General features: G+C 47.9%; 1 protein-coding gene across 1 annotated transcript; it reads right to left on the bottom strand.

Moving 5' to 3' along the window:
- Positions 1-9,407: 9,407 nt before the first annotated feature.
- ITPRIPL2 (ITPRIP like 2) lies at positions 9,408-15,696 on the bottom strand. The gene has a single exon (XM_027527149.1). It carries the CDS (start codon positions 15,627-15,629, stop codon positions 14,031-14,033), a length of 1,599 nt encoding a protein of 532 aa, XP_027382950.1. The 5' UTR covers positions 15,630-15,696; the 3' UTR covers positions 9,408-14,030.
- Between the last annotated feature and the right edge of the window lie 10,709 nt (positions 15,697-26,405).

Below are 26,405 nucleotides of genomic sequence, written 5' to 3'. Positions count from 1 at the left end.
CGACTGAGCGACTTCACTTTCACCTTTCACTTTCATGCATCAGAGAAGGAAATGGCAACCCACTCCAGTGTTCTTGCCTGAAGAGTCCCAGAGATGGGGGAGCCTGGTGGGCTGCCATCTATGGGGTCGCACAGAGTCGGACACGACTGAAGCGACTTAGCGGCAGTAGCAGCCTGGATGAAAGCCAGGAATCCTAGCCTCCAGACCAGCAAGGGTTATAGGCTTTAGAAGCTAATTTTCCCTGGATCTTTGCCCCTGTGAAAAATCCATCTATCACAGAGGCAGAAACTGTAAAGGCAGGTACAGTTTATTGTTAGACATAGTACAACAAGTGGGAGAGCACACAGAGGAACAGTTTAGTTGAGATGGAAGCAAGGCAGGGATGCACACCCATTGAGAAAAGGTGTAGGTGTCCCTCCTAGTGAGGAGGAGTGTAGTAAAGAGGCGGTTAAGTCATATATGTAGGTCAGTCCTTCCCAGTCTTTGTCTCTTTTCAGGCCAATTATCTGGTTTCTTTTTCCACACCTGACCTACCCGAGGGCCCTCTCCTAGGGTGCGCACACACCTCTCAGCCAAGATGGATCTCGAAGTGAAGGTTTCTGGGAGGAGCAAGACTCATTATGGCCTGGAGTTATCCCCTGACTTGACTCTGAGAAGCCTTTCTGCGCCTGTGTAGTGTCTCCCTTATCCTTCACTCAGACAGGGTTTTTGCCTCTCTTAGTCCTTGCCATGATTATTCTCTTGAGATGTTTATAAGAGACAAAGACTGGCTATTTACCCTGCTTCTGTTGTTACTTCCAACAGGGGGCTGGTTGTGAATTCCTCAGCTGGAGTCCACCTGTGTCTTGCCTCAGGAAATGCAAAGAGGAGGCTGATGGATTGTAAAAGTCCAACCTGGAGCCCAGTCTATCTCCTACCTCAGAAGGACTCTGCAGGGCCCTCCTGGGTACAACCCCTTCCACTTCTTGTTTGTAGAAAAAGCTTTAGTCTCTTAGGCTTTCCCTGGGTTCCAAAGAGCGGACTGGAACAGTTAATGATCAGAGAAGGGAGGACAATATGGTCACAGGATTCCTTGTTCCTCCTGAAGGAGTGTAGATAACATTCTGATGCATATCTTTGACGTGTTTTACAGAAACTAAGATACCGCCCACCAGCCTGACGGAGGACGGTGACTGCATGCTGACCACAAGCATGCAGACCCCAGACTGGTTGGAGCCAGAAGGCCCTAAAACACTTCCCTGTTACCTCACTACCAATCAATCAGAAGAAAGTCCACCAGCTGACCACACACCCTGCAACCTTCACTCCTAATACTGTCTTTAAAAACCCTCATCTGAAAGCTGTTGAGGAGCTTTGGCCTTTGAGCACAAACCGCCCATTCTCTTCTCTTGATGTCTTGCAATAAACGTTGCACTTTCCTTCACCACAGCCTGGTGTGGCTTTGCTGTGCTGTGGACCCGAGTTCCGTTCTATAACAGAGCTCAGTTAACAACAGACTCCTGAGAGATAATAATGGTAGTGGCTATTTTTAAACTACTTAGTTTTAGGGTGGTTAGTTATGCAGCAATAGATAAATTTACTTCATAGAGTTTTCAAACACTTAGAACATGGGATCAGCAAACTTTTCCTGTGAAGGGCCAGGTAATAAATATTTTAGATTTGGGGGCCATATAGTCACTGTCAAAACGACTCAGCACTGCTGCTGTGGTGCAAAAGCAACCAAGACAGTGCATTAGTGACCAGGGTGGCTGTGTTCTGATAAAACTTTATTTATACAAACAAACTGGATTTGGCCCAAGGGCAATTGTTGGCCCAGACCCAGAAAACTGCCTAGACATAAAAAGTATCAGCTATGAGTACATGTGTGTAAGGTCAAGTGTGTATGTCTGTGTGTACATGTGAAGCATAATATAAAAGTACATGATATAAACGTATACTTTGTATGTCTGTGTACCCGTGTGTCTTCATGTGAAGCATGCATCTGGATGAGTGGAAATGTGTGTGCTATCTGTTTAGTCCTGTAAAAACACATCAACAAGCTGTAACAGCTGATGTTTCAACGACTGCTCCCCACCCCTCCTTCCTGCTTCTATTCTGAGGAGAAAAGGGAGCATGGGAGAAAATCAAGAGAACAGAAAGAGCTGGCCGGTCCCATCATTTGCATCTGGGCTGAGTTTGGAGGGAAGCCATCGCGGCTGGGCTACTGTAGGGCGGAGTCCACGGCTTCCTGTTGGCGGAAAGGAAAATGAAGTCAGTCCCCTGGGGGGCGGGGCGGGGCAGCGGGGGAGGTGCCGTAGAAATGAAAAAGGAACTCTAGAGCTTTAAGGAGGGGCTTGGGGGTGGTTGTGGGGAGAAAGCTATCCCCCTCCTGCAGCGGGTGGCTCTTCCAGGCAACTTGTAAACATCTGCCTGCTGGTTTCATTTTGATCCCCCACTGTGGGACTCCAGAGGGGCTACTTCCGGCCTGACTAACCTTGGCTCAGTTTGCCGGTGGCCAGAAATGCATCAAGTGTTAGCTTGGGAGCCAGTAGATGTGGGTTCCAATCCCTGTCTGCATTTACTTACTAAGTGGCATCGGGGCGATCAGCCTTCCTTACCGGTATAACGGGGATGCTATTAGCATCACCTCCTAGGACTGTTGCAACGATCAAATGAGGATACTGTGCATCTAGCCTTTGACAAGGAGCTTCCCACACAGTAAATGCTCTGAAAGGTGACACTCTGAGACAAACCCCATGGGTTCCAGTGCTGGGCTCCAAGATTTCCAGTTTGTCTTCCCTAATCCCCACCAGGGCTGCCTTAAACTCCTGATTTACAGAGTCATAGAAACCTGTTTCTTTCCTTCAAAATTGCTACCTCTATTAGTTACGCAGCACTCACTGGCAGGCTTATTTGATAAGCGTCTGTCTCCTCCAGCAGACTGAAAGCTGCAGCCAAATGAGATGGTGTCTGCTTTGCTAGCCACTCTGTCCCGAGAGCCAGTACAGGGCCTGGCACACAGTTGGCACTCGATAATTAGTTACTGAATGAGTGAATGGAGATGCAAAACTTCACAATTTGGGATTATCTGGGGCCTGTGAAGAAAGCTGAGTGCTGAAGAATTGATGCTTTTGAACTGTGGTGTTGGAGAAGACTCTTGAGAGTCCCTTGGACTGCAAGGAGATCCAACCAGTCCATTCTGAAGGAGATCAGCCCTGGGATTTCTTTGGAAGGAATGATGCTAAAGCTGAAACTCCAGTACTTTGGCCACCTCATGTGAAGAGTTGACTCATTGGAAAAGACCCTGATGCTGGGAGGGATTGGGGGCAAGAGGAGAAGGGGACGACAGAGGATGAGATGGCTGGATGGCATCACCGACTCGATGGACATGAGTTTGAGTAAACTCTGGGAGTTGGTGATGGACAGGGAGGCCTGGCGTGCTGTGATTCATGGGGTCGCAAAGAGTCGGACATGACTGAGCCACTGAACTGAACTGAACTGAGGGAAGAACAGCTCCTCATTTTTAATCAACGCATGAATTTGAAAGGCTTTCAATGGGGTCTTCTAAAACGGGGTTAGGCCAGAACAGCCGCTTGTGTTAGTTAAGTCAGGCTGGGCTACGCTGCTGAAACCATGAACCTTGATATTTCCTTTCAGAGGCCCAACATCACAAAGGTGGATTTCTCACTCAAAGCATGAATCAGGTGTCTGGCAAGAGCAGTTGTTCTCAGTTCCTCTCGTGCTGCTGGCTTCTTCATGTGTGGCCTTCACCGCCTCTGCAGGATCACGACCAGTCCCTTCTGCTCCCTGCTCAATGGTCAGAGCCAGCTGCTCAGCCCAGTCAACCTGCCGGGGGCACTGGGAGATACTGGGCTGCTCAGGGATGCTCAGCTAGCAGCAGAAGAGTCTCCGCCACAAATAGGAAAGGCTCAGACTTCCTGGCCGTTCTCACAGGTCTGGGTTTCATGTGAGGATGTCTGAATGCATTTTGAAGGCTTGGAAAGTGGAGATTCCTACTGATTAGACTGCTTTTGAAAATCAGGTATTTATCAGAGGAAGAAAAATAACCAGTCATCACAAATCCTTTGCTTAAAATATTGCACAATGTTTTCAGTGCAGTTTCTTGCTGTACAAGACCCTGAAGGCCCATCTTAAAATGTCACAATCATTTTTCTCCATGGTTGAAATAATTTTTAAAAATATTTTTATTGGAGTACAGTTGTTTTACATTGTTGTGTTAGCTTCTACTGTACAGCAAAGTGAATCCTCTATATGTATACATATATCCCCTCTTTTTTGGATTCCATTCTCCTTTAGGTCACCACAGAGCACTGAGTACAGTTTCCTGTGCTATACTGAAATAGGTTTTAATGGTTTCACTTTGATAAGGATCAACAGCCACCCATCAGAGGCTTAGCTCCGAATTCGAGGAGACCAATAATTCAATAAACCATAAAGATAAACATCTTTTGATAAGGTCCTTAAAAGCTTTTAGTTTGAATCTGCCACATAGTGGGACTCCTAATATTTTTTTTGATGATTGGATGGACTGTGATTGTTCTTCAGTGCTGGCTCAAAGTCACTGCATCCAAGGTGGCAGAGAGGGAGGGGAGACACTGAGACGAAGTGCAGGCAAAACCACTGACTATTCAGGAAAAGAGCCAGCATTTTGTGAACGCAGGCTGTGTATGATGTATGCTCTCTCCAGGCTAGAAGACAAAGAGGATGAGGGAACTATCCCTTCTATTAAAGAGGCATTTCTTCGCGAGAAGTTTCAGGGTGACTCTGATGCCTTTTTAAAAAATATTTCCATATCCCTGGGGTTGTAGATAAAGGGAACTGCTAGTGGCGTTAAATCCTGTGCCCGTTTAGTGATATTCTGCCTTGTACATTCCAGTCGTAGAGTTCTGTCCTTGGGTTTTATTCCCGCACCACCACCTCCACCCTTTCAGCTGCCTATCTCTGTCACAAAGCAAGCCTCACAGATACCAGCTGGTGGCTCCACAGTAGCTGGTGGGGAGATCCCAGTTGCTCTACTGAAAGGTTTCAGAGGAGCCATCTGACCCAAGTCAGTGGTTCACAACCCTGGCTGCATTCTAGAATCATCCGCAGAGTTGTATCCGTGCCTGGGCTGCACCTGGGGGAGTCTCTGATATCACTGGGTCAGGATGGAGTCCTGAGTGTGGATAATTTTACAAAGCCCCTTGTGTAGCCAGGGCCAGGCCTGAGAACTACTAGCCAGAGCTTTCCACCAGGACTCAAATTTCATTTAAGGAATGAAGTGGGGAGAAGCCTTAGAAGATGACACAATTCAGAAGAAAGAGATATAGGTATGGATGGATCTCTCACTGGATGTCCTCTTTTCTAGGAATATGTATAACAAATATTCACAAGTGCACTCACATCATCAAGGAAGCTTGATGATGGGGAGGCAAGAATTCTACCACCAAACCACCAATGCAGAAGTTTGGAATTGGGGAGGCTCTGGGCAGAATGCCTCAGGGTGGCCCCCTCCCTTAAGATATGGATTCACCTTCCTGGGGTACCACTCCTAGGATACAGTAGCTAACATTTGGTAGTATTTCTCAATCCCACATGCATTACTCTTTGATTCTTCCAATAAGCCAATAAAAGGAGGGATTATCAACCTCATTTTGCAAATGAGGAAACTGATGTTCAGACAAGTTGATGGACTTGTCTAAAAGATTATAAGCAGGGAATGGTAAAGCTGGGACTTCTATCCTAATTGGAGAAGGAAATGGCAACCCACTCCAGTATTCTTGCCTGGAGAATTCCATGGACAAAGGAGCCTGGCAGGCTACAGTCCATAGGGTCGCAAAGAGTCAGATACGACTGAGCAACTCTCATGCACTCACTCAATTCTAATATTTATGACCTTTATTATATGCACTTTTCACTTTCATGCATTGGAGAAGGCAATGGCAACCCACTGCAGTGTTCTTGCCTGGAGAATCCCAGGGACAGGGGGGCCTAGTGGGCTGCCGTCCATGGGGTCGCACAGAGTTGGACACTACTAAAGCGACTTAGCAGCAGCAGCAGGCCTCCAGATGGGCATAGATTATATAATTATGGAATTATATGTTCCCCAGCTACTTCTCATTTCATTGACACAATCTTCTGCTATTTGTTTCTAGCATTTCTGTGTCAGAATCTTATTTGTTCACTAATACCCATCCTTCTTTCATATTTTGCTCAGGGCTGCTAAATGCCAGGCTGTTTCCAGCTTCCCTTGCAGCTAAGAGTGGTCATATGACACCATTCTGGCCAATGAGATGTCAGGGAAGTCTACTGCCTTCCTTAACCCAGGCTCTCTTCTCCGTGGCTGAAGTAGCCATTGTGGCAGCTTGAAGAACAGGAATGAGGATAAAAGTGAAAATATCCAGAATGGCAGAGCAAAGAGATGCCTGGGTCCCTGATTCCCTGAACTCCTGGCTGCCTACCTCCAGGCTTCTAGATGATGAGAAAAAATAATTTAAGTCACAATAGGTTAAGTTTTTATAGGTTGTGGCCAAATGTCTTCCTACGTGATAGTTTCCCAACATGCTTTTTATCACTGTTATTGTTTTTTCCTTTACAATTGAACATACCACCCCAAAGTTCAACACCAGCCAGCATCTGACTGAAGCTGAAGCTTAATCATGAGGGGACACTGAATGAGTGTCAGTTGCGTTACTTTTGAGACCTACAGCATGTTGTCACCTGAATCAACATTTGCATTTTCCAGCTTCCATTTGCTTTTCCGAGAGGAGGGCAAATGCAGGGACACAAACAACCGTGTAAACATGCCCCCCAAAAGACGGTGACACTGCCACGACTCAGCCCACCCTCACTGGGCTTCAGCAGATGAGGGAAACCTGGATTCACTGTGGGAAGGTGGTTTCTAGCAAAGTCTGGCTGTCTGAAGGTCAAATGCATAAAAGTCAAGGCTGCCTGTTTACTCCACTGGCAGCCCCTCTTTCCCAATTTTTTTTTTTTTTTTTAGCTTCCAACTCATTCAGGTATTGCTAAGCTACAAACTACCACTAACTCAGCAGCTTAAAACAACGTGTTCAGTTTTGCTTGGTGGCTATAGGCCAGCTGGGCAGTCTTGCTGATCTGGGCTGGTGGCTGGGCTCGGCTGGTCAATTGCTTCAGTCATTCTGTTGTCTGCTTGGTTGTGGGCGGGAAGGGAAAGCTCATCTGGAATGGCCTCCATCACATCTTGAAGGTGGCGGTCACCTCTGGCGACAGGGCCACATGGTCCCTCATTCCCCAGCAGGCCAGTCATTCACATGTTCCAAGAGAACAACTGGAACCAGACAGGCCTAGGCTGGGAATTAGCAAAATGCCCCTTCTACCACATTCTACTGACTAAAGTCACAAAGCTGTTCCAGTTTCAAGCGGTGGGTGAAAAGGCTTCCTTCTGGATGGCAGAGAATGCAGTCACTTCGCCAGGGGCCGAGGGATAGGGAGCTTTGGAGAACAGGGGCGACTTTTATAAGCAGGCTACCATGGTACCTGAGTAACAGCTTTCCCTAGAGGGGAACACCATGGGCATCCAGGAGCAGGAAGAACAAAATCTGGGAGCAGAAATATGGCCAGGTGGACCCTGCTGAGGAGGAAGAATGAGCCCAAAGGGAGCAGACGAAGAAGTTGGAGACAGACTAAAGGGAAATTCCATTCAATAATTAGTTCCACACTGGGTGCTGAATATGTGGCAAGTCCTTTATAGACACAATCAAGTTAATCTCACTCACTCCTATGAGGGAGGTTCTATTACTAATACCATTTTACAGATGAGGGAATTGAGGTTCAGACAGGATTGGATAACTTGCAGACACACAGAGGAGAAGAACAAGACGCAAGACTTGAAGACAGGCCTCTTGAAGATAAAGCCCTGGCCTGAACGTGACACTGGTCTGTCTTCAGAATAACTTGTGTCTCTGTCCCCACCCCTCTGCCTGGCTTGGACCGCTGCAGCATCGGATGACTTCCAGCCAGCGTTTTTTGTAAGAGGCCAGAGAGTGATTCTTTTCAGTGCTGTGTTGCAATTCTCAACCCTGCTGATGGAGAATGGAAGCAGCCAGAGACGGTATGTACATGAATGTGTATGGCCGTGTTCCCATAAAACTTTATTTATAAAAACGGATGAATTGCCACCCTCTTCATTCTCTGCCTTGCAATTCAGAGTGAGTCAAACTCAAATGTGACCCTGCCATTCCTGCCTAAGGTGGATTGCCAGTATCTTGGGGGTCAGTCCAGACTTTCAGTGTGGTTTCCGACCTTGCAATCAAAGTGCAGTGCCTGCATCAGCAGCTTAGCCATCATCTGTGAGGAAAGTGGGCTTTCAGGTTGCACCCAGACCTGTGGAATTAAGAACTTACATTCAAACAAGATGCCCAGGTGGTTTGCACAATGCAGTTTGAGAAGCTCAGGCTTCCGAAGCCCCTGTGCCCTGGTGCCTTCCTACCTCTCCCACCTCATCCTTTGCCCCTGGAGCCCCCTTGCTCCCACCCACCCTCACTTTCCAGCCAAACTGACTGCTCCTGTCACCTCTGTGTCTGAAGCTTTGCTCTCCAGCCCAACTCCCTTTAATCAGCGAATTCCTGTCTATCTTTGGATCTCAACTGCAAATCGCTTCGTTCAAGCAGCCCTCCCTGAAACTTCTTCTGTGCACCCAGGCCCTCCTCCCACCTAGCACCCACCACACTGCATGGAAATGACTTCTTTAAGTGACTGCCTCTCACGGCATCTTGTGAATTCATGAGAGAGACCCTATCTGTTACCTCTGTATGTCCTCACCCCCTGGGGACAGGAGCCACCCAAGAACTAACTGCTGAAAACTAATCAAAACACACCCCTTTCCCTTAGGCAAGTGTTCTACACAACCACTGTTTAACTAGCCAACTTCCACCTGGTTCTAAAGACTTTGAAGAGTCCTAGCGGCCTCTGAGATTCCATCTCTCACAAAGCCTGGTGGTTTTTCTTATTAGCTAATGTTTACCATTTGGAGAGGGCCTGGGGTGGGGGTGGGGGGGCGCTAAGAAATTTCTGGGCAAAATTCTTAAGCTACAAATTAGCCACAGGCCAAGACTTGAGTTGTGTTTGGTGTGTGAGAGGCGAACTGAGGGTAGAGGCGGGTGGAGGTGGGAGGCAGAGAGGAGGGACAGGGCCAGAAGCTTCTTGCTAAAAAAGTTACTTGAAGGCAAGACCCCACGCTGCCCACAGAGCCATGAACTGGCATCCTTCCCCACCTGTGCACGATGTCAATTCTGTACAATGTCCCAGCTTTGCTATGTGGAAAAGCGTCCCATACACCCACTCGCTGAAAGCAGGTGGCCTGTGTAAGGAATCACAAGCCATTATAGCCACACGCTACCCTCCCGGAATATGAGAACTCTCTCTAAATCTGATATTCAGTCCAGAGGTTTCTATAAGTTCCTTTATTAATAAAGCAAAGTATGAAAGAACAACGTCCCCAATGACCCATATGATTAAAAGTGCAAATTTACTTCAACCTGAAATAGAAAACAAATGGCTGGCCTCGACTGTTTGGACCATGGGAATTTGGTGTGATTAAAGCACCTTTTAATCACACAACTGTAGCAGCTGAACCATATCTGATCACCTCTTTGGTCTCTGTTATTGGAACAAAACATATGCTATGACCGCAGCCGATAGACAGCATCATAATACACAGTTTAGGGTCAAAATCCACACTAAAAATAACAATAAAATAAGAGGAATGTTTTAAAGTCAAGTGACTGAATCAAGGCACTTAAAAAAAAAAGTAAACGGTGCTCACAATATTCCTGAATATCTGATACTTAAAAAACGAGATTACATGTGATTTAGCTGCACGTTTTAGTCCATTCTCTCTGTACAGATGATCACATATATCTTCATCCTCTCCCAACGTATACTTGCTCTATTCCCACTGAATCATGTGCTATGAAAGTATAAAAAAAATTAACAGTAGTGTCTAGGAAACAGACAAGCAATTAAAAAAAAAAAATTAACAAATGCCACAATGATAACACTGAACTTTTTTCCCTCCCAAGGGATAATGGAAATGTCCATGAAGTTTATTTTTTCCACCACTGGGGAGGGATAATAATAATCTTCCTCCCCATGTATATGATCAATTAAATCATCATCAAGGTCAAAAGCCACATTTTATAGAAAAAGTGACTGACTTCTTGAGGCTAAAGGAAACACTTTGGAAAGCTATTAGTTTAATTCCTCCAGCTAGGATGTCACTTTTGGTGGGAGCCATTGAGTCCGAAAGAGATAGGAACATCTGATCAGAACAGTGCTCTTAATAGTGGGGCTGGTAACAAGCCTAAGAAGCTTGGCAGGGAGGCCCTGGCATGCTTCTCTGGTGTTCACTGCCACCAACTATCATCCCAAAGGCTAGGAAACGACTAAAAAACAAAACTTAATTTAAAAATAAGAATAACACACAAATAAAGAAGAAACAAGTTATTCTACAATCCTTCCTGATTACTCATCTGCAGACTCTGATAGAGCCAAGGAATTCAGGCCCAACTCACCACGAAGGAAATGCCAAGAGCTGGTCCCCAGGGGCCTGATATCCAGTCTGACTCTTTCGGCTCTAGGATGGAGAATCCTCCTGGGAATTTTAAGTTAAGTGTTACCTGTGGCAGTGTTAATTTGGGGGATTTGTTTCTACAATAAAGCTTAGTTCTGAGAGAGAAAGTAGACTTGAAATATCACCCCCAACCACATAGTACAACATCATACCCATAACAATAAATATAACCTTATTCATACTTGAGGGGTTAACTGTGTAAGGCAGGGATCGCAAACTGGTAGCCCCCAGGCTCATCCAAATGTATTTTTGGCCCACATGTGTTCTGGATTTTTTAAAATTATGTTGTTTAAAAATCAGAAAGCTTCCTTTTTAAAAAACAATCCTGACCTTTTTTATTTCCAGCCGCACCCTACCCTCTTCCCTGCATAGAACTGAGCAATGTGCCCCATGAAGATGGGCAGAGTACCCCCCCACCCCTCCCCTATTTACCTCCCTGTCTTGCTTCTGCAGGCTGCTGAGTTTGCGACCCCTGGTTTGAAATAGCACATATCTAAACAACGTGTTTCCTAACCCAAACCTCTCTCACACCCTCATGTGATTTCACCCCATGGAGTGAATTCTTCTGCCCAGCTCTTCCTTTCACATCCATCTTAAGTCCTCCTTCCTGAAATCTTCAGATTTCTCTTCGTTCGCTCACATTTTCCCTTCTTTCAGCTTCAGTTTCATTTTGCAAAAAAAAAAAAAAATCTCCGTCTCTCAGCCCACAAGCGTTTCGACATGGCTCCCAAGACTGGTCAGTGGGAGTTACTAAAGTGTGTCTTACGGCAAAAAGGCTGAGTCATCTCCCCAAAATATTTTCTTCAGACACTGGCTGGACAGTTAATCTTTTTTTTCAGAGCATGAACAATTTTGAGCCTTCTGGAATGAGAATATTTGCATTTATGAATCTCCAGTACCAAGTATACACCAAAAATGTATATATTTCAGATCAAGGACATGATGGAGCCCTAATAAAATAGAGAATTGAGCTTAATTTAAGTGCCATGGGCAACCATCACACCTGGCTAACATGCCATATTATTTCGTTTGTACACAGTACATGTTTTGGATTACTAAACATTGATCAAAATTGATCGAAATCTCCAAGTTTTTGGTTACCATGTACAGAGAACAATTGTTCAGCATGGCATTTAAATAAAACATTAATAGTTTAAAAATTCACAAACACAACGCCCCATTAATTAAAAAAAATAAAATTTAAAAATCTTGAGGATGGATGAGGCTTTGGGTAATTAACCTAAAAAAAAAAAACAAAACAAAGAAACTACAAGAACAGTTAAGTGTGTTACTAGATTCAAACATCAAAATGCTATTCGAAAAAGGAACCTATCAACTTAACTAGAAATATTTGGAAAATTCAGCTTTTAAAGCTTTATAATACCCACCCCCAATAGCCTCGCTTTCCCCTATTCCAACTACAGGGGAAATTGTAGCTGAGTATGGAAACATTATAAATATATATTTATATAAAGATCTACTTACTCTTGAAATTTATTTAAAAAGTAATTAAAAAAAAAAAAACACTGTGCAGTTTATATCTTTGCAGGAAGTTGGTAGACTGATTCCTTTGCTAAATGCAGTACCTTACGACCTAACACTGACCTCAAAAACTAGGAATGACTTTGTGGTATCCAGGGGAAACGTCCCCAGCGCAACCCCAAAGAGACAGCACAACATTTGCAACTGTTTCTCTTGTAGTCCAAGGTTGCAAAGGACTAAGAAATCTCTGCAGTTCTGATGAGAAGGATTCCCTATAAGTCATCTATTCACAACGATTTCCCCACAGTGGCCAAGTAGGGCCCCTAAAAAGTTTTAAAAGTTCCCTCCAAATAGCTCAGAAATTAAACAATGGCCCAATTCACGTGACTACTTCTGTCTTCCAAGTTTTACCTTTAAAAGTCTCTGTTAAAAAAAGAAAAAGTTAAAAAACCTAAAGTGTATCACTGGAACTGGTTGTATTTTCTATTCAGCAGATGATGGCCCATTCTAAACGTCAAGTGAGTTTCATGTTGACTGATGCAATTGAGAGCTATTAGAAAATTGGGAGGACAGAGGGATTTCAGAATGGACGGCCTGCAAAATACACTCAGCCTGGTGATGTTTATGCTCAAAGAGAAGAAAGAGGGTACAGCTGACAAGGGCTGTCTCCCTCCATCTCCCCTTAGCTTGCCCTCCCCTGCTGTCTTTCTCCTGTTGACGGACTGAGAAATAACTGATCTTCAAGCATAGAGCCCAGAGATGCTGAACTCTAAGTGAAATGCATCGCAAGACCTGTGCTGAACCAACTGCTTCTCAAAGGTGGCCTTTGGGCCGCTAAAAGGCTGCTTAGGCAATCAGAGCAAAACGTCCCAACCACGAAGGATCACTGAGATTGGCTGAGAGCAGGCACTGCCTCTTCACTATCTCATTAAACTCAGAAAGAAAAGGAGTTTGCTAAAAAGACTTTAAAACAAAAATGAACAAACAAAAACAGGTTTCTCCCTCTAGCCAGCAGCAAGCCCTGGCGAGTCACCTTGCTAGGCAGAGTGAACTTCATCTTTTTCGAGACTCAACATGTTTTCTGCCCTCACCAGTGCTGTCTGAAGCATTGTCACTCCGCCCTGAGCATGGCTCACAGCAGGGGCTGATGAGCGCTCATCCCAGCGCCTGCCTGGAGCTGTGTTGAGCAAGCCTGCTTTTCAAGACTGCACCTCCCTTCATAGCAAATGTAACTGGCCTCCCTTTCCAATGCCACACGTGGCACTAGCAATTACCCCAAAATGAAAGAACTGATCAATAAAGTGCTGTTTGCTCTGAAAGTTTCGCTAACCAGCTCTTGACTGAGGCTCAACACCTGTGACTTAATCCTTCACAATCCTGTCAAACACCCTTGATGGAACCCTTTAAAAAGACCTTAATATTTATCTGAACAGTGGAAACTACCTCAGAACATGAATTACAGTTCCAGTTGTAGAGAAAGGTCCAGATTTTTAAAAAGACAACCAGGAAACCAGGACCTACCAAGTAGTTATGTAAAAAACAAAACAAAAACAAAAACCATTAGCTTCTTTAAACTGGGGGGCAAGAGAGATCTTCTAAATAACTGGCAGAGGGAACTTTTTCTGCAGCTAGTTCTTGCTTTATTGAACCTCCCTAAAAGCTAAATCTTTCTACAGAATCATTCCACACAAACCAACATTTGGACCAACTCTCAGTTGCCCATGGTGGCTGTCTTTCCATAGCTCATCCAGGACACTCTGGTGGGTGTGAAGATGCCATGATTATCTGGATGGTGGAGCCGGGGTGATGTTTAAGCTGCCAGATGCCACTGCTCTGAATATTCCAACCCCTTCTGCAGGTCATCTTCCTTGACTTAAACAGGCTTCACTGCCATCCCCGCCCCACCTGTGGAGTGGGGCTGCAGGAGCACTGGGCCAGGTGGGGGCTCTAACAGGGTTTATGGTTCATCTTCAGGGAACCCTTGGGTGCGCTGACTCCGGGGTGGCGGACACCTGACGAGGTAGCGGGGACCGCCATAAGCGCGGAGAAGCTGGGGCAGCCTTCGCCACGTGGACAGCAACCGCGCCGCTGCGAGTTCCCGAACCTGCCGGTCGAAAGCCGCCAGGAGGTCAACTGGGGCAGCTTCACGCAGTACCTTGGGTAGCGGGCCCACCTCGGTGGCCGCCCCTCCAGGGCCCAGGACGCAGTGGAAGAGCGTCCGGCGTCGCAGCAGGCAGTCCCTGAGGAACTGCACTAATTCCTCCAGGCGGTCGCCCAGGTGCGCCTCGTCCCAGCCTGGTGCCGGAGCCCCCTCGCGCTGCAGCACCGCCAGCAGCGCCGACTTGAGCACGTATGAGGAGAGGATGCGTCCCCACTGCGCGGCGGCCGTCGGGTCCAGCCCGCGGGCGCCCAGGTCTCGCAGAGCTTTAAGCAACTGCAGGCACTTGAGGTAGCAGGCACCTGGAGGGGCCCTTTCCTGCAGCCAACTCAGCAGCTTCTGCTCCTGGCGCGCTGTGTTCAGCCCCCACAGGGCATCGGCACGCAGGCCTTCCGGGAGCTCCGACAGGGGCCCGGCAGGTGAGGGTGGCGGTGGTGGCGCCACCAGGAAGACGCTGTCGCCCAAATGGACGGCAGGGATGAGTCGCACGGCCATGGAAAGGCGGCAGCAGCCGTAATCGGTGCGGCAGGGCAAGATGTGTAGGGTGGGCGGCTGCTCCAGACCGCCCGGGGTCAGGCTGACCCGACAACGCCCCTCCAGGCTGTAGCGCACGGTGGCCAGGGAGCGCTGCAGGTGCGCCTGGAACCAGCGCAGTACCAGCGTGGCCGAGAGGAGGCGCCGCCCGCGGACATCCACGCAGAAGCCGTCGGAGAAGGGTTTGCAGTCCCGGAGCCAGTGGCTGCCGGAAGCCCCTGGCGGCGCCTTGAGTGCACACACGAAGCAGCCGTGGAAGGCTGGAGCCAGCTCGGGCTCTGAGCCCAGGCTCCGAGGCTCCAGCGCCACCAGGGGAGGGAGGCGCAGCGGCACGAGCACGTCGAAGCCGTCGGGCCGGCGGATTTTATGCTGCTCATAGGCGCTCCCTACCTGGATGAAGTCTCCGCGGAAGGCCAAGGCCAGCGCTCCCCCAGGTATGGGGCCTGGGGACCCTCGGGCACGGCCAGCCCGCACCAACTCGCCCACAATGCGGCTCACGTGTGCCTTGCTGTGGCCCAGCACGTGCGGCGACAGGCGCACCTCGTGTTCGTAGTAACTCTCCAGCAAGATGTCTAGGCTGGGCTCGGGGAAGTGTTTAGCCGAGAAGGTGGAGTGGCCCCCCATGCGGGGAGGCCCGGGCAGAAAGCGCTGTCGGACAGCGTGGCGACAGCGCAGGAGGATGTAGCCAAGGAGGAGTAGGACCGCCACCTTGAGCAGCGGGAAGCCGCCGTCCGCGCCGTCTGGGGGCTCGGTTCGGGCACCCGCGTTTCCCCGCAGAACATGGTAGAGGCACACGAGGGCGGTGCACAGGCCGGTCACCAGGGGCCAGAAGACGCGCAGATTGAGGGTGTAGTGCACCGACATGCCGGGCGCGGGGGGCAGCGACGGCGGAGCAGCCCAGGGCGCGAGCCCCGGCGGCGCCCCCGGCCCAGCATGCGCGCAGCGCCCGGGCAACCCCACTGTCCCGGTCTCCTTCGCCTCCGCGGCGGCTCCCCCGTCGCCGGGCCGGGGAAAGCCGCCCTCCAGCTCGGCCTCCTCTCCCAGCTCAAGCGCTCCTTCCAGCAGCGGCCGGCCCCGCCCGCCCCGGCTCCCGGCCGCGCCCTGTGCCGACTGTGCGCGGCGTCCGGCCCGGCGGCCCTCCCCGCCCCGCCCGCGGCCAGCTTCTGGTCCCGCCGCGCTCGCCGCCTACCCGGGGCTGCCCGCCCGGAGCTGCGGGGCACCGACTCAGAGGTCCCTCGCCGCTCCCCTCCGCGCTTGTTCCCGTTACTCGGCCCCAGGAGTTTCCTCTTCCGAGGGGAGGCGAGACCACGCCAGCTAGCGGGGAGGAAATGCCGGAGTCTGGAAACCGCGCGCCGAGCCGGCGGGCGGGGTCGGCCCCCTCCGGGGCCTCCGCCTTCAAGCGACGCGGGACGGCGGGAGGGACTTCGGGACGCGCTGGCAGCTGGCCTCCCCGGTCCTCCCTGCCCGAAGGCAGATAGGAAGGCTCTGATTGCGGGGCGGTCGCCTGTCCGGGGAGCTTTCTGGAGTTGTGTTCACACAGAGTTGCACTGAGACGTTGAAAGGAAGGAGGTGGAGACGGCGCAGAGGAGCCCGTCCACCCCCCGCCCTCCCCCCGAAACCGCCCCCCTCACCCCAGCAAGCTGCGGCGGCGGGGTGTTGGTGGCGTGGCAGGTCCTGGAGCGGAAGCGGCCCCTGCCAGCGTGCCGCCGGCCTTTATTCAAACCGATACCTCCTGAGCACCTACTGTGTGCCCGGCAGACCAGGGGCTGGTGAAACGGCAGTTGGCGAAATAGATTAGGCTAATGATGCCCTTCCTAAAGCTTAACGGCCTTTTTTAAAAGAGGAAAACAAAAAAAAAAAAAAAAAAAGGAGGCGTCCACAGCAGAAAAATGCTCTGAAAAGGAATAAAACTGTGTGAGGGAGTGACAATGTGGGGGCTGCCCCGCGGAAGCTGGAGGCTCTCTGTGGGGGGTGACGGTGGGTTCCCCAGAGCCGGAATTGAGGAGGAGCCAGCCTTGGAGGGACAATCACAGCCTTTACACAGGTCACACACGCTGGCTCCTCACGTCCTCCTATGAAAGGGGCACTATTATTTCCCGCATTTTTCAGATGAGGAAACTAGGGCACAGACAAAGTTCAGCCCTTGCCCAGGGTCACACAGCTTTTAGCAGAGCTGTGCTTTGAATATCAGCACCTGGCTCCAGGGAAGCAGGACCTGGGAGGCCGTGCCTTCCTGAGAAGGGTCCTTTGTCAGGGCCTACGCTGGCCCCCCAGCCCAGGAATCCTTTTGTTTCATAACAGGGAGCACTCCCTGAAGTTATCAGCATTTATTTAATTATCTGAACTTATAATTTTTAAACAACTTATTTACACTCATTACACCTTCCTTGTTCCCACCACCAGTAAAGGAGAGCAAGGGTAGATATATTAAAAATGTCAGAACTCAAAAGTCATCTGGGAATCAGGACTCAGAGGATGGCTCCTGACTTAAGCCCCAAGATTCCTCCCAGGAAAGCCTCTCAGAGATAAGCAGAACTGTACTCAGATACCTGTCTTCACCTCCTATTAACTTTAACCATGAGATCAAAGTCTATTAAGTCAGGAGTCTTTGAGTTGCAAGTGACAGACATGCAGCTTTAAAAGCATTTATTGTCCATTTATTGTCAGGTTAATTGAGACGTCCTTTAAGATCCTAGAATACTTCAGTATGGCTGGATCTAGGTTTTCTCAAACCACTCCTTAGCTCTGCTTTCTTCTAAGTGGGCTGCGCTCTCTGCCAATCTGTCTGGAGAGGCCCCTGGCTGCTCTAATTTGACCTTGTCCTCATCGCAAAGGAAAAGAAGATTTTGGTTGCCTGAAAGTTGCAGCAAATGTCATGCCTAGGGATAACCCTGAGTCCTATGCTAGAAGTGACCAAGCAAGAGAATGCAGTGGTAAAGAATCCGCCTGCCAAGGAGATGCCAGAGACGCAGGTTCAATCTCTTGGACCGGAAGAGCCCCTGGAGGAGGAAATGGCAACCCACTCCAGTATTCTTGCCTGGAAACGTCCATGGACAGAGGAGCCTGGTGGGCTGCAGTCCATGAGGTTGCTAGAGTCAGACACCACTGAGCGATTGTGCACACGCACAGAAGAGAATGCAATGATTAACCTGGACTGGGGTGGTGCCATAGACTGAAATGTGTGTCCTCAAAATTCACGTGTTGAAGCCCCTTTGTCCCTAAATTAAGTGCATATTCACAGGTTTCAGGGTTAGGATGTGGACAAGTCTTTTGGGGGAGCCACCCTCAGTAAATGATGTACTGTATTACTCTGTGTGTGTGTGTGTGTGTGTGTGTGTGTGTGTGTGTTAAGTTACTTGGTCATGTCTGACTCCTTGTGACCCTATAGACTGTAGCCCACCAGGGTCCTTGGTCCATGGGATTTAACTGGAGTGGGTTTCCATTTCCTCCTCCAGGGGATCTTCCCACATACAGAGATTGAACCCATGTCTCCCTCATCTCCTGCGTTGTAGAATATTACCATTACTATCATCTTTTCTGCCTATAATCAGTTTCCATAGCTCATTTCCTCCAGAGAGTTCAAGGTACAGACTTTGGAAATTTGCCCTTGGAAAAATCTACTGCATGTTTCAGATCAAATACAAATTCATTTTTTCCTTAATTTATTACCCAACATACAATGTGCCAGGCAGAAGGGGACATGCAGTAAAAGAGTAGGGGCTCTCTACTTACGGACTAATGCTACATGGTGTGGGTAGATTCAGAAAACTGCCACTGTTTCATCAACTTTTGACCATTATTTCATTAAAAATCTTTAATGTTTAATTTTTGACAAAGGCCGCTCTTTTTTTTTTTTTTTCTAATGCTCAGCAAATATATATACACATTTCTGATTCCCTAGAGGTGTGTCCTGTGAAGAAAGAATGGCAGTGACTCACTTCCCAGGAAGGGCCCAGGGAAGGCGCCTGGAGTGGGGAGGAGGGTGACACCCCATCAGGCTTTGGTGGCTGGGAAAGGACAGTGTGTTTGATAATATGTCTGGTGTTTCTGCTGCAGACATTTTCACTGCATACCTAATTGGCCTTCAGGCAATGTTGCTGTAAAAGATAAAATAGTGAAAAATAAAAAAGGGGCATTAAAGGAAATAATGAAACATGAGAAATAAATAACAAAATTTAAAAGACTTTATGGCAAAATACAAATGTATTTGAATACATTTAAAATGTGTGTCAATTTATGGCAATACTTCACAGATAATTGATTCTATTTTGTAGATTGTACCTAAAATCACTGCAGATGGTGACTGCAGCCATGAAATTAAACGACACTTGCTCCTTGGAAGAAAAGTTATGACCAACCTAGACAGCATATTAAAAAGTAGACACATTACTTTGCCAACAAAGGTCCATCTAGTCAAAGCTATGGTTTTTCCAGTAGTCATGTATGGATGTGAGAGTTGGACTATAAAGAAAGCTGAGCACTGAAGAATTGATGCTTTTGAACTGTGGTGTTGGAGAAGACTCTTGAGAGTCCCCTGGACAGCAAGGAGATCAACCCAGTCAATCCTAAAGGAAATCAATTTGAATATTCATTGGAAGGACTAATGCTGAAGCTGAAACTCCAAAAATTTGGTCATCTGATGTGAAGAACTGACTCATTTGAAAAGAGCCTGAAGCTGGGAAAGATTAAAGGTGGGAGGGGAAAGGGATGACGGAGGATGAGATGGTTGGATGGCATCACCAACTCAATGGACATGAGTTTGAATAAACCCTGGGAGTTGGTGATAGACAGGGAGGCCTGGCATGCTGCAGTCCATGGGGTCGCAAAGAGTCGGACATGACTGAGTGACTGAACTGAGCTGAAGCATGTGTCCTCCAAGTCTTTTGTTCTTAGTATTTTAAAGGTTTCTTTTGCTTTTGTCTCACCTGCCTGTTCAGCTTTGCTTTTTCTCTAAAATTTCTTTTGTCTTTAAGAGAGGCATCAGCTTCCAAATACTAGGATGCATATTTGTACCTGAGCTTTGTGTCGTGTTAGGAAAGCTGTTTGTTCTTGGCAGGTTGTCACATGTCCCCTGATAGACGTTCCAAAGTTCTGCGGAAGGTGTGGGTTCAACTCTGTGTCTTCAAATCACCAAAGGATCTGCAGACTGACATGTTATCATGTTCTAGTGCAGTCTGGTGGTTTAGTCGCTAAGTCGTGTCCGACTCTTGAGACCCCATGGACTGTAGCCTGCCAGGCTCCTCTGTCCATGGGATTTCCCAGACAAGATTATAAGAGTGGGTTGCCATTTCCTTCAGGGGATCTTCCCAGGGATCGAACCTGGGTCTCCTACATTGCAGGCCAAGTCTTTACCAACTGAGCCATACAGTACATGCTCTGACTTACTCTCTTACTTCACACTTGCAGTACATTTTATCACCATATTTTCTATCAAGTCCATATACATAGTTGTCATCATCCTCTATTTTAAGACCGCCACGCCTGCTCGTCCCTGTACAGATCATCATGAGGGCTGAGATTGACGGGATGGAAGGACAGTTCTGTGTCAATGGAGAAATGAAACCCAACTGTCAACCAGTTGAAAGCCGCCAGTCAAACCCAACTGTCAACCAGTTATTTTATCTTTTACAGCAAGATTGCCTCATGACCAATTAATTTTGCAGTGAAAATGCTTGTGGAAAAGATGTCTATGCAAAGATGCTTGAGGTTCGAGTACCCAGAGCCCTTCGATAAATACCATGTGCCTCCTGGACTCGGCTCTTGCCCTGTGGTTTCTGCAGAGAAGCTCAGAACCAGCCCAGCTATCAATGCCATTTCACATACGGGCAGAGCAAGGCAGCGACAGGATAAGAAAGTCACACCACTGGTAAGGCTGACTCTGGAGCTGGACTCTGAACCCCTCTGCTTCGCTCCCTTTCACATTGTAAAAGGTTTTATAGGCACACCTTTTATGGCACTTTGCTTTACTTTGCCTCATGGATATTGGGGTTTTTTTTTTTTTGTTTTTTTAAACAAATTGAATGTTTATGGTCACTCTGTGAGCAAGTTTATCAGTGCCTTTTTTTTTCAACAGCATTTCCTCACTTGGTATCTCTGTCACATGTTGGTAATTATCTTAATATCTCAAGCTGTATTATTACTGTTATATTTGTTATGGTGATCTGTGATCCTAAATTTGGTGTTACTCCTTTGACTTACTGAAGGCTAGGATGATGATCAGCAATCAAGTATTTTTAAGCTACGGTGTATACATTGTTTATTTAGACCTAATGTCATCGCACACTTAATAGGCTACAGTATAGTGTGAACATAACTTTTATGTGCACTGGGAAAGCAAAAATAGTTTTGTGACTCACTTTATTGTGATATTTGCTTTATTGCAGTGGGTTGGAACTGAGCCTGCAATATCTCTCGGGTGTGTCTGTGTAGCACAGAAAGGGCACATTCTGGGAAGGCAGGTTAATTTATGGTTGTCTCCAGTTGCCAAGTGCTGACCAGGTTCTGCTGTGTGGCTTCAAAACCTTTTCTGGAAGTTGAGCTCAGAGCCCTTTCCTGCAACTTTTCCAGTGATTCTCAGAGTATCTGTGATAAATGATCTATTGTTGTTTTTCTAAAGCTTTCCTGGGGGTTCTCCCGTGTACTGGACACAGCTCATGGCACACAGCTCAGAATACCCACACGAGAGACACACCTATCAGTCACTTTGGTGAACATCACAGGAAAGTCAAGTTGATGCAAATGTGTCTGAACACTTACTCTCAAGTGACTGGGCCAGGGCAGCCATAACATGGGGGCCTGACACCCAGCTTTGCCAACAGTGTCCCCCCCAGTACTTGATGGTGACCCAGGGACCCAAACCTATCTTCTCTCTTGGGGAGTCTGAATGGGACACAGAAGCCATGAGGAAGCCGAGTTCAGAATTAAACTGAAGCCATGTGTATTTGGGCTTCCCTTGTGGCTCAGCTGGTAAAGAATCGCCTGCAATATGGGAGACCTGGGTTTGACCTGTGGGTTGGGAAGATCCCCTGGAGAAGGGAAAGGCTACCCACTCCAGTATTCTGGCCTGGAGAATTCCATGGACCATATAGTCCATGGGGTAGCAAAAAGTCGGACATGACTGAGCGACATTCACTTCACTTCACTTTGTGTATAAGCAGAAGGATGGAACAGGCAGAGGCCTTAAGGAAACAGAAACCATTTCAGTTCCGAGGAGGGTAAGAAGTCAGGAGAGAGTGCAGCTGACCCAAGAATGGTGGGTATCAGAGTTGATACAGGGGAATTAGAGCTGCCCAGATAAAATTCCAGGCCCCCTTCCTGTTTTAGGAGCAGCTGCCTCAGTTCCCATGAGTCTGATAATACTCCCCACTTGTGAAATACTTGCTATCCCCACTGGGCTCTGAGATCATATGAGTGTGTCTGTTCCCTGCAACCCAGACTCAGGGGTGGAGAGGAGTTTTACCCTGGTTCCCTGAAAAACAGAATCTAAGAGTATAGCTTGCATATGAATGTGTTACTGGGAGTGCAAAACCTAGGAAGCAAGAGTGAGGGCAAAGGGGAAGTGAAGCAGGGAAGGAAGGGGAACAGAGTACGAGGCATACAGAGCTGGTCACAGCACTGCTGCAAACACAACAGGCTCCTCAGCCACCAACGAGGCTGCACAGAGCCCCTTCACAATATCTTCAGTTCAGTTCAGTCCAGTCGCTCAGTCATGTCCGACTCTTTGTGACCCCGGGGACTGCAGCACACCAGGCCTCCCTGTCCATCGCCAACTCCCAGAGTTTACTCAAACTCATGTCCATTGAGTTGGTGATGCCATCTAACTATCTCATCCTCTGTTGTCCCCTTCTCCTCCTGCCTTCAATCTTTCCCAGCATCAGGGTCTTTTCAAACGAGTCAGTTCTTCACATCAGGTGGCCAAAGTATTAGAGTTTCAGCTTCAGCATCAGTCCTTCCAATAAATATTCAGGACTGATGGACTGGTTGGATCTCCTTGGGAGGAAAAAGTCAGACAATTGAAGGGATGGCTCCTTCCCATTACCTGCCCCTCAACTGTGAGAGTATGCCCGTGGGGCACTAGCCACACTTCCCCACCGTGTCATGGGGCTGTTAGAGCAGCCAGGGTCTCTGTGGGTCTTGCCTAATCTGAGCACAGGTGGGCAGTCTTTCCTCAGTCGGCACCGTGCAAAGGAAGTCCGTGGTTGGTGGCAGTGACAGGAACCAGTTCTTTCCAACAGTGAGGATGGAGTGAGTCGTGGCAAGGGCTGTTCTGGGCAAGAAGCGAGGCTGAGGCCCAGGTGTGCAGACAGGGCTGAATGAATCTGGGGAAACTGGGGTCTAGTAAGAAGTCTCCTTGGGGGAAGCATCTGCTAAGCTGATTCTGGAGGATGAATTGATCATTGCCTGATAAAGGGATGGAGGAAGCCAACGGCGCAGAAGTCCCTTCATGTATGGAATCCTGCAGAAATGAAAGCAGGATTTTGATTCCAGTAAGTCTGAAGTTTGGGGCTGAGAAGAGAAATGTTGAGAGATAAGACTGGAGAGCTGGTCACAGCCTTGTGTACCAGGCTATTTGGTTAAAATGTCCTTGGTTACTGGTAACAGAAGACCCCAGTTCAGTTGATTTATTCATAAATATCTAGGGAGAAAAGGGGGCAGACAATTGAAGGGATGGCTCTTTCCCATCTCCTGCCCCTCTTCTGTGAGAGTGTGCCCACAGGGCACTACCTGGCCACACTTCCCCACTGGCTGATAGAGCGTTGGGTCCCCATGGGTTGGCAAGGACGTGTTACCACCTCACAAACTGGAAGTCTGAAGGTGGAATGGCTCTAGGCTCACGTAGTTTACTGACTCAGTCATGCCATCAGATTCCTTCCAGCTACAGGCTAGCTCTCCTCCTGGTTACTAAATAACTGCCACAGATCCAAGAATCATAACCAGATACAATAGCATCCATCAAAAGACGGATCTAACACCCTGCCTGGTACTTTATAGAGGTGGCCGTCTCCCTTGGATCTCTATTTTAGAACAAGGAAAATTTCACAGAAATCCCCCAGGAGAACTTTTGGCAATTTACATGGCCTAGAATTGCATCTTGTCAAGGCCAAGAATTACATCTTGTCCAGGCCCATTGCCCTGATTGGTTTATATTAACAAGGATTTACCTCTGAGTTAGGGGTACAGTCATCTGTGTTAAGAGTTGATCCTTGAATAAATTTGGGTCTGTCTTAATAAGGAAGAAGGGGACTGGGTGATAGATCAATGTATTAGGATGTAAGTTCTGCTGGTGTCACAGAAAAACCTGAAATGACCATGCCTGAAGCAAAATAGCAGTTTGTCTCTCCTGAAACAGTCACGGGGTTGGGAGCCAGACTGCCTCCATCTCACTGACCCACCACACCCAGGCGCTACCCTGACTGCTCTGTGCACCCCCGCCTGTATTCCAGCCCACGGGAAAAAGCAGAAGGACAAAGAGAGGGCATGCTCTTCCTTTTAAGAGCATGACATAAAATTGCACGTGCTGCTTCTGCACATTACCTTGGCCAGGACTTAGACACATGTGTGATATTGTGACTTAGAATAAGAAATATATATTTGGGCTTCATCTCTGGCACAGAGCTCCTAAAATCCTTGGAATATCCTAAGTGATGGAAGCGGCAAAGGTGTCCCGTGTTGTCAGCGAGGCGACTTTTAGAAGCACCTGAGTATGGGAGCTGGTTGCCAGAACCGACCACCTGGTTAGAGCGATGGAACGTTTGGTCCCCCCCCTTGACCTCCACGGAGAGGAGGGGGCTGGAGATTGAGCTCAACCACTAGCGGCCAATGATTCAATCAATTGTGCCTATGTAATAGTTCAGTTCAGTTCAGTCACTCAGTCATGTCTGACTCTTTGCAACCCCATGGACTGCAGCACGCCAGGCCTCCCTGTCCATCACCAACTCCCAGAGCCTACTCAAACTCATGTCCATTGAGTCGGTGATGCCATCCAACCATCTCATCCTCTGTCGTCCCCTTCTTCTCCCGCCTTCAATCTTTCCCAGCACCAGGGCCTGTGTAATCAGGTCTTCATAAAAACTCAAAAGGATGGGGTTTAGAGTTTCCAGCTGAGGAACACATGGAGGTGCAGAGAGCATGGTGTGCTGGGAGGGGGCATGGGAGCTCCGGCCCACACACCCTGCCCTGTGCATCCCTTCCATCTAGCTGTCCCAGAGTTACCGCCTTTTAAATAAGGCACTTCTGGCGAGTAAAAGCTTTCTCTGAGTTCCATGAATTGCTCTAGGAAGCTGACCAAACCCAAAATGGGGATGGGAGTTGTTGGAACATCCGATCCATAGCCAGTCAGTCAGAAGCACAGGTGATAACTTGGACTTGCAACTGGTATCTGATGGGGGAGAGGCAGGGGAAAACTGAGTCCTTAACCTGTGAGATCCAGCACTGTCTCCAGGCAGGTGTCAGAACTGAGTTGAATTGTAGGACATCCAACTGGTGTCTCAAAATTTCTTACAAGTGTGTGTGTGGGGGGGGAAATCCCTCCACACATTAAAATTGTTCCCAGAAAATTCACTGGTGGTCCAGTGGCTAAGACTCCAAGCTCCCAATGCAGGGGACCCAGGTTGGATCCCTGGTCAGGGAACAAATCCTGCATGCCATAACTAAGACCTGGTGCAGTCAAATAAATAAATATTTTTTAAAAAATAAATTAGTCCCAGAATTGTACATGGCCACATATAGCAGCAGAGGAGGCTGGGAAATGTTGTCATTATCATAGAAAGCATCTTGCTAAAAATAAATGTTTCATTATTATGGAAAAGAAAGAATAAATGCTCTGAGACAGTCATCAGACTTTGCCATAGTAGGCAAGCAACAGTATCTGATCAATGGGCTCCATCCTAATTGTGATTCACTATTTGTGTGATTACGAATTACATGTTTATATTTCTAAATATATCCTGAGGTTTTTTTGTGAGCAGGTACTACATCTGTCCAGTTCACTGCCCAGTACTGACACTGAAAACAAGTCAATCTATTTCAGAAGTGCAGCAAAGGAATTCCATACTGATAAAGAGCTTTTCACCAGAAAATGTTCTTTCCTGATCTCCATTTTCAAAGCCTCTGTTGATATAAGAGAGTAGTGAATAATGAAACCAACATCCGTCAAAGGGAAGCTTCTGTCTTGCAGAGATGAAGGGCTAGGAGAGAGCTACTGAGTCTGTAATACAATTTGGTGCCAATAAAATGGTGCAATATTAAATTCAAGGCCGTCGGATTTACACTATAAATCCCACCCAATTAGAGAGCAAGCAACCAACCCCCACCTGCCACAGTTCCTCTAGTTTGAGTCATTTTACGAACACAGACTTCCCCGGACATTGCCTGGTGATGTCATAGAGAGAATTTTGACAGTCATTACATTTCTGGCTGGAGGGCCAAGGAGGCCAAGGAGACTCGGAGCTGAGTGGAACATAAAATGACTGGGTTCAAAAGGCACAAAGTCAATTGTCTATAAAGTTAATGAGTTGGCTGCAGGCCTCTCGTCCCTGCTGCCTGCTCGCAGGGTGGTGATGAGGGTCAGCCTGTCCTGAGAGTTCACCCTTCAGCAGGGGATGTTCTCATTAGGACTTTGCATGATTTAACCCCATTCAG

The sequence above is a fragment of the Bos indicus x Bos taurus genome, chromosome 25, assembly GCF_003369695.1.
Source record: "Bos indicus x Bos taurus breed Angus x Brahman F1 hybrid chromosome 25, Bos_hybrid_MaternalHap_v2.0, whole genome shotgun sequence".
Taxonomy (NCBI): Eukaryota; Metazoa; Chordata; class Mammalia; order Artiodactyla; family Bovidae; genus Bos; species Bos indicus x Bos taurus.
The sequence above is the reverse complement of the archived record's forward strand: the minus strand, read 5'-3'. Positions and strand labels throughout refer to the sequence as shown.

Bases quoted from the DNA above. Each gene is read 5' to 3' on its own strand.
- ITPRIPL2 (XM_027527149.1), bottom strand. From the start codon at position 15,629: ATGTCGGTGCACTACACCCTCAATCTGCGCGTCTTCTGGCCCCTGGTG.